The following is an 8,706-nucleotide window of genomic DNA, read 5'->3' as shown; positions in this document are numbered from 1 at the left end:
AAAATCTGATACTATACGTAAATTCTATTCATTGAGTACTAAATTGAGTTCAGGAAATAAGATAAATGTCGAAAGAACTTATGAATTCGATGAGGACAGTGATATGAGTGAAATATCTATAGAGGATGAGGTAGATTGCTCAGAGTTTGTTAAAGACGAAAACGAAAGTATGAAACCTCTGATTTCTGAAAATTCAGTTGAGTTCGCACGTATCTCTAAAAACAAACCTGAAATTTTTAAAGCCAAAGCAACCGTTTTTCCTAAGATACAAACAGTTCCTAATCAAGTGTTTGCTACTAATGGACTCGACAAAAATCAAACTGTCGAACTAACGTCCATCGTCAACGAAGACAATAAAGATGGCTGCGACGAGTATTTTTGGTCTGCTCCAATTGACAACGCAGACGAAACGAAGGGTCTCTCAGAACGAACCTCCTGGAGAGTAAAAGGTCGATATGTGACATAACCAATAAATAAGCCCTCAAGCTTTGAGAACGGTAGTCCAAGCAGTACCAAGGAAGTTCAACGCGAACCCAAATCCGGTCAGAGCGAACCTCATGCAAGAACTGCAAAACCCGAAGCGAACATCCACAAGTCATCAAAGCAAATTGCAGAGCAGAAAAGGCAAAGAAATAGGAGATATCAGAGAAATCTCAATGAGCGCAAGCAATTTGGCAATCCCAAAATTCTAAATATGTTCGTAGAGAACGAACCTCCAATCAGAATGCGAAAGCTCGTTCGCATGCGAATCCTAGTCAATGTTCGCACTGTCATTCTTGTAATCAACAGAAACCATCTAGGAACTTCACACCAAAACCCTCTTTTACAAAGAAGCCCTATGAGAAACCAAAATCTCATCCTTCTCAACCCTCGAAGGCTTAGCCTAAAGATGTCAAGGGAAAGGGAAAAGTAGTCTCGGATTCTGACACAAAAATCAAGAAATCGACTTCTAATACAAAGAGAGTTGAAAAGGAATTCGTCAAGAATCAAACCAAGAACAAACGAAAAGAATCTGATTCAAAAGAAACTAAAATAAAAGATAATAAAGTAAAAATTTTCACATTAATCAAACGAACTTATATGGTTGATTTCGCAATTACTTTTCCTCGTTTTGTAAAAGGCTCATAAGGACCCAAGCAACTTTGAGTTCCTAAATCTGCTTAATTTTGCAGGTTATTAGTGATGAGCAGTTTGACACCGAATGGTACATTGACAGTGGCTGCTCGCGTCACATGACTGGGAGGAAGGAGGAACTGAGAGAGTTTCGATATCTCAAAGATGGTGGAAATGTAAAGTATGGGAACAATTCTTTTGGAAAGATCAAAGGATATGGGATGATAACAAATGGATATTTTTCATTTCGTAATGTGGCATACGTGGAAGGCATACAACACAACCTAATTAGTGTTTCACAATTGGTTGTAGGGACGGGTTTGAAAGTATCCTTTGATGATGAAGGATCAGAAATAATCGAAAAGAAAACGAAAGAAGTTCTGTTAAAGTCGGAGCGAAAAGGAGAAATGTATCTTTGAATCTGAAACCGATACGAGGGAAGCCTGCCATATGCCTGCTTACGAAAGCTTGCTCTGATGACAGCTGGCTATGGCATAGAAGACTTTCGCACCTTAATTTTAAGGATATCAACAAGCTTGTTCTTGGTGATCATGTGCGAGGGCTTCCTCTCTTGAAGTTTGATAAGGAACATTTGTGTGCAGCCTGCGAAATGGAAATCTGAAGCTACTCCAAAACTCAAGACTTTTATAAAGCAAATAGAGCTGCAACTGCGAAATCTGGTTCGCAATGTTCGCAACGACAATGGGCTAGAATTCAAAAACCAAGCGTTTAAATAATTTCTTGCTGAGAAGGGAGTTTCACATAACTTCTCTGCTCCATATACTCCACAACAGAATGGTGTAGTTGAAAGACGAAACCGTTCTTTGTGCGAAGCTGCACGAACCATGCTCACATTTGCTTTTCTGCCTTTATACTTCTTGGCGGATGCAATTGCGACTACTTGCTATACTCAAAAGAGATACATTCTAAATAAGCGATTCTCTGTTACACCCTATGAAATCTTAAACAATCCCAAACCTAATGTTAGGTTTTTCCATTTTTTTGGTTCCAAGTGTTTCATTTTCAATTCCAAGGAACAACGAAACAAATTTGATGTGAAAATTGATGAAGGTATATATTTGGGATATTCGCTGACCTTGAAGGCATATAGGGTTCTCAACAAATGCTCAAAGATGATGGAAGAAACCTATTATGTCACGTTCAATGACAACTACTTGAAGAGGATTCAGTCGAAAGAGTCTCAATCTGAGGAAATCTTTCCTAAGACGAGCCCAGCCACTATTCCAATCTCAAATCTATATGATGAGTTCATGCTACTTTTTGATGAACCAGAAAAAGCCGTCACATCCGAAGCTAAAGCAGTTGACAACAAAGTGGACGAACTGAAGAAGATATATAATGACGCTGTAACAGACATGCATAATCACCCATCAACTTCGAACATGCATCAAGACACGAGTACTACATTCCAGGGGGAGAATTCTGACTTCAATGCACTTCCTCAGGAGGAGCAACCAACTCCACAAGAAACGAACAATCCATCACATGAGGAGGGTTACACTTCGTCTCTTTCTCTAGATCCACCCTCTGATTCAAATGACTCACTTCCCACAGTGTCTCTTGAACCTCCACTCACAGGAGATACCTCAATTCCTGATGAAGAGGGCCACTCGTCATTCGAGGGGGAGAATAAGGATGCGAATGACGATTCGAATGTTCAATCTGAATTCGAAGAAGGGAGTGTTGAACTGCATCCCTCATATGATCCAAACTATCCACCACTGGCCAAATGGACCAGAGATCACCCTAAAACCCAAGTGATTGGTGAATCTTCTACAGGAGTCCTTACTAGATCTCAGCAAAAAGCGTAACGAGCTGTATTATTTTCTCAAGTAGAATATTGCATGTTTAACTCATTCGGTTCCAAGGTAGAACCCAAAACCGTCAACACTGCTCTTGATCATTTTGATTGGGTGCAAGCGATGCAAGACAAACTCAATGAGTTTGAATGAACTAAAGTGTGGAGGCTAATTCCAACTCCACCAGATGCATTGGTTTTAGGTTTAAAGTGGGTCTTTCGCAACAAAATGGATAAGGAAGGGAATGTTATAAGAAACAAGGCGAGACTCGTGGTTAAGGGATATTCTCCGGAAGAAGGCATCGATTATGAAGAAACCTTCGCACCAGTTGCAAGGTTGGAATCTGTTCGCATCTTCCTGGCATACGCAGCACACAAGAACTTTGAGGTATTTCAAATTGATGTTAAATGTGCATTTTTAAATGGAGAACTAGAAGAGACAGTCTACGTGGAACAACCTCCTGGATTTGTGAACGAAAAGTATCCCAATCATTGCTATATTCTAGACAAAGCAGTTTATGGTCTAAAGCAAGCTCCGAGAGCCTGGTATGAAACTCTCACTCACTTTTTTAAAATATCTAAATTTAAACAAGGTTTACTTGACCCAACCTTCTTTCGCAAGAAAGAGGGTGACCACTTAATGATCGTTCAAATTTATGTTGATGACATCATCTCCGGTTCTACAAATCCTAGCTTAACAACTGAATTCCGAAAGTTGATGGAAATTAAATTTGAGATGAGTTCCATGGGTCCAATTAACTTTTTCTTTGGATTAAATATAAGACAGGGACCAGAAGGCATTTTCATTAATCAGGAAGCATACACGAAGACCTTACTAGCTAAGTTTGGAATGGTTGGAGACTCAAAAGCGAAGGTTCCAATGGCATTCGGAACGAAACTGACACCATCTCTGGAAAAACCAGCTGCTGATATGACCCTCTATCGTCAAATGATAGGATCATTAATGTATCTAACAGCTAGTAGACCAAATATTATGTTTTTTGTTTGTTAATGCGCTAGGTTCCAAGCTAATCCATGTGAACCACATATGGTGGCTGTCAAGAATATCTTCAGATACTTGAAACGAACTTCATCTCTTGGCGTATGATATCCAACGAAATTAGGCTTCTTCGTTCAAGCGTTCTCGGATGCTGATTTTGGAGGATGTGGATATGATAGAAAAAGCACCACTGGAGGATGTCAATTTCTCGATGGCAAACTTGTCACTTGGCAGTCCAAGAAGCAAACGTGTGTCTCCTTGTCAACAGCTGAAGCTGAATATATAGCTGCTGCTTCATGTACATCTCAAGTCATCTAGATTCAAAGTCAACTTCGTGACTATCGCTTAAGCATGAAACGAATCCCACTTTATTATGACTCTGAAAGTGCAACACTCATAGACGAAACACATAGCACTAAGGTATCATTTTATCAAGGATCATGTAGAAGACGACAACGTTGAAATTCACTTCGTAAGATCCGTTGATCAGTTGGCCGACATATTCACAAAGGCCTTGCCTGAAACAACCTTCAACATAATTCTTTAAGGCCTTGGAATGATGGAAGTTGAATCTGTACCGAAACCACCTTCGCTTTAATAGGGTTGTTGACGCGAATCGATGCGAATTCTTGCAGAGGATCGTTGTCTACTATTCATTTGTTGTTCGGTTTAACCAATATCCATTTTGTACTTTATGTATAATGTGTCAAAGCTTCAAAAATATTTGTTTGAAAAATGCAAAAATATTTGTTATCCTTTCTTTTTATTCCTGTGACGCGAATTGGCCCGAGCGCTCGCTTCAATTCGTTTCCGATTTTTCGGGGAACCGAATTGGCACGAACGTTCGCCTCAATTCGTCTCAAATATTTTTTGCTCGCTTTCAATCTAATTTTTGTCACACGAATTGGCACGAACGCTTGCTCTAACTCGTTTCCGATTTTTTCAAATATTTTTTGCTCGCTTTCAATTTAATTTTTGTCACACGAATTGGCACGAACGCTTGCTCTAACTCGTTTCCGATTTTTTCAGGACACGAGTTGGCACGAACGTTGGCCTTAATTCGCTTCATCAAAAAAAAAATTTGATTTTTTTATTTTTCTATGATGTTCATTTCTTTTCCTTTGTACAATATTCTATTTTATTCAAAATTAAAAAATATTTTGTTATGTTCTTATTTCTTTTTCAGAAAAATCTCAAAATACAAAAATATTTTCTTTGTGTTATTTATTTCTTTTATTTTCACATATTACAAAAACCCAAAAATATTTTCAGATGATCATGGAGGCAAAGTTTCATGTGAAAGGGCAGGTATAACATTATTTATCTATGTATTAGCTAAGTGTCCCTAGAAGCATGATGTTGTATGTTGTTCAAAGTCTCGATAGACTCGATGTGAAGCCTTAATGAATCGAATCTACCATTCGTTTCCTCCCAACCAGGCTGTTAAATTTACATTAGTCATGAGCTACCTTACTCTACTCGCTTTGAGTTAAGAGTTATCTGCTTAGTCACTTTCGTTTAGCAGAGGTACATTCACTTCTCTGGAACCCTCTTCATATTTCTCCATTGCCTTCATACTCATAAACACAACCCTTGAGACTCTCAGCTATACCACTGAGGTTTATGGTTGCACAATATATGTGTTAATGATCTTAGTTTCGTTCACCACGAACTAAGTGAAACCGAAAATCCAACACACTTACATGAATTGACGGTGAACAATTAAATGTTCTAGATTTTCACCATGGAATTAACGAAAGCCACTCTCGTGGTATGTATCAAGAAATCTCTTTTTCTTTTGCGAGATCTTTATGAAGTGTTCTGATTCCAACATCCCAAAACCGGTTTTTTTTTTTTTTTTTTTTTTTTTTTTTTTTTTGAGATTTCAATAGATTAATCTTGTCACTAAAATAATTCCTCACCTACTCATTCAACTGACTACACTGGTCACACGAGTACTTCATCTAACATTCGTTCTTATGCTAAGTTCGTTGTTTGATTGGAGATTAAGCCACACATTAAAGCCTATTTAAAAGATGTCTTTCAATGTTTCTTGTCAAGCATTTGATCGTATTTCAACGGGAAACCACACAGACACTTCTTAGTCTCTCTTGATTTTGAAGGAAGAGATCGTTGCCCGGGATCTATAGTTCCATGTCCTTTAAGACATCACTAAAATCCCACAGATAAATCTTGCTTTATTTCTTTTTCTTTGGCACACTCTCGCACGAATATCGCTTTGATTTTCCTAAAGTCTTGCTTGTGGTACTTATGGCATTTTCAGTTTCACAGATTCAATGATACTTCATGCACACAACTGAATGATTATTTATGGGAACGAATACAGTTTAAAAGGATGAGAACAAGAAAATGATGACGTGGCTGTTGGTGGATAAGAATTCGAAATTTAGGCGTGTGGAATTTGAAACGTTTCCACTCATCACGCCGCCTGACACATTTTTAGGGGCTACAACTATCAAATCCCGCTTTTTCAGGCGTCGGTTCAAAAGAAATCACTCAATCAACGGTTCACCTTCTCTCTCCTATGTATTAGTATAAAAGAGTTTTTGATTCCTTGCATTACCTTTACCACTATCAAATTCTCTCAAGAACCTTAAACAACGATTTCTCTCTACTATTTTTCTTCTTCGTCAACCTGCAACAATGGCCGTTTCTTCCTTAGTTCATGATCAGACCCCTCATTCATCACTTCTTGCCATCAAACAGAATCAAAACTTGATTCTCTATCTGACTCCATTCAAGTATGATTCTTACATGCTACCCAGTGTTGAATTCCTGAAGTATTCCCCTCTGGTCATTGCCTTAACTAAGGTCGAGTGCATTCCTATGTCTCTACTCTCGAAGGCTTACTCTTCAGCATCGCACATCACGGAGGAAGAACGCATCACCTTCGAGATCTCTGACAAGAAAACCTCCATCACCAAGTCCAGGTTTTGTTCTCTGCTAGGGCTTTCCTACGATGATTCAATGGTGAATCCACAATCGATCTCCACTGCAGCTATTTTCAAGATGTTCTATGATATGGGATATAAAGATATCATTCCATCAATCTCCAAGATCAGAAAACCCAACCTGCCTCCTCGATGGAATGGTTTGTTCACTCTTATTTTCAAAGCCTTTTCTGAAAGAGTCACAGGTTCTGATTGTGCAAGTAAGCAATTCATCACTCTGTTTTATGGTCTTTACCATGGAATCAACCTTGACTATGGCACAATTCTATGGTCTCAACTGGTGCAAAGCACTCACTCCACAACACGACACAGTGAGATTTCATGTGCTCGTTTTTGGACAACTGTGGTACCAAAAGAGCTATCGAGAAACACCAAATCCCCATCATGAAATATTCACTGATGTCCTCTATTGCTACTTTTCACACCACCAAGATCATTATCGCTGACGTCTCAAAGTTTCCTTTTGCTAGTTCCATTCCGGAGACCATGTATCGTTGTGTTCCAGTTGCTAGCAAGATTATGGAGGATTATAAAAATCTTCCATCTTTAGGAGCTCGCACCATTACTCCTGAGATGCGCATGTCAATTGATGAAGCTGTCAAAGTGAAGAAGGGGGAGGGGGTAAGAAAAAACAACCGAAAGAGGGTCCATCTGAGCCGGCTGTTACTCTAAAGAAGCGAAAGGCGAAAGCTGCTCCTTCTAAAATCAATCCCAAGAAGCGAAAGCAATCTGCTCGCAAGCGGAAGACTCCAACACCAAGTGCAAGCCAAGGTTCAGGTTCTGATACATAATTTGATACTCACAACAGGGAGGAGAATCAAGTTCGCAATGAGGAGGATAGCACAGCTCGCAATGAAGAGGAACTCGTTTAGAACACAATACACACATCCAATCCTGAGGTAACTCCACCTGTTAATGATTCTGTTCCTTCTCCTCCTCCTTCACCCAAAACCACCTCTATACCTACTACCATTGCCTCATGCCCTCCACCAGTTTCTTCTCAACAACAAACAAGCATTCCTATTTCCATCCCACTCTTCACTGATTCAACAGTACCTCCTACTACCTCAATCCTACCTTTCGTTTCATTCAACATATCTGATACGGTGGCTCAAACTTCAGGTTTCTCCGCTCATGTTTGACCTCCTATTTCCCCTCTTAACCGTGATGACCCAAACATGGTCTTTTGTGATGAAGAAGACGAAGGTCTTGGGGGTTTTACTTATAGTCCCTTCCAAATCCGAACTGAGAGTGAAGATGAGGTGCATGTTACGAAAGGGAAACTCCAGTCCCTACATGAAAATATTGACCAACTGATTTTCTCTAACAAAGCTTCCTCTACTGATGCATACGCTAAAGCAGTTGTTGAGTCTATCTTTGAGCGAATCATAAAGCAACATTTTGCTACTGTTGCAACGTTGAATAAAGCTGTCGCCGATTCTGCTGAGGTTTGCAAGTCCACGACCGAAAAAGTCGATAAACTAATTGAAGAAAATACTACTTTCATGGAGAACTTTCAAGCCACTTTCAATTCCAACACCACATCAGCAAATGAAGCATTGAAGAGTCTGGGCTATCTCTTCAAGACTGAGAAGACGAAACTACAATAGATTCGTACTAGTCTTAAAAGTGACCATGAATCATTTCAAACCACTATCTCGTCTCAGTTTTCTTAGCTTAAGATGAACTATTAATGGAGAGTACCCTCAAGGACTCTCTCGCACTCAAGTCAGAAGAAGCCAAGGTGTTAAGTTCCAAACTTGAATCTTCAGAGAAGCAGGTCAATGATTTGTTATCTGAGA

General features: G+C 39.3%; 1 protein-coding gene across 1 annotated transcript; it reads left to right on the top strand.

The window, feature by feature from the left end:
* The first annotated feature begins 1,958 nt into the window (after positions 1–1,958).
* On the top strand, positions 1,959–2,945 carry LOC145106590 (uncharacterized). Its single transcript, XM_079043554.1, has one exon. It carries the CDS (start codon positions 1,959–1,961, stop codon positions 2,943–2,945), a length of 987 nt encoding a protein of 328 aa, XP_078899680.1.
* The last annotated feature ends 5,761 nt before the right edge of the window (positions 2,946–8,706 follow it).

The sequence above is a fragment of the Lactuca virosa genome, chromosome 4, assembly GCF_052849685.1.
Source record: "Lactuca virosa cultivar CGN04683 chromosome 4, Lactuca_virosa_CGN04683_v6, whole genome shotgun sequence".
Classification (NCBI taxonomy): Eukaryota; Viridiplantae; Streptophyta; class Magnoliopsida; order Asterales; family Asteraceae; genus Lactuca; species Lactuca virosa.
Note: the sequence above shows the minus strand (reverse complement) of the source record. Positions and strands in the feature narration are given on the sequence as shown.

What these genes read in the sequence shown, in the direction of transcription:
- LOC145106590 (XM_079043554.1), top strand. Translation starts at nt 1,959, where the DNA reads ATGCTCACATTTGCTTTTCTGCCTTTATACTTCTTGGCGGATGCAATT.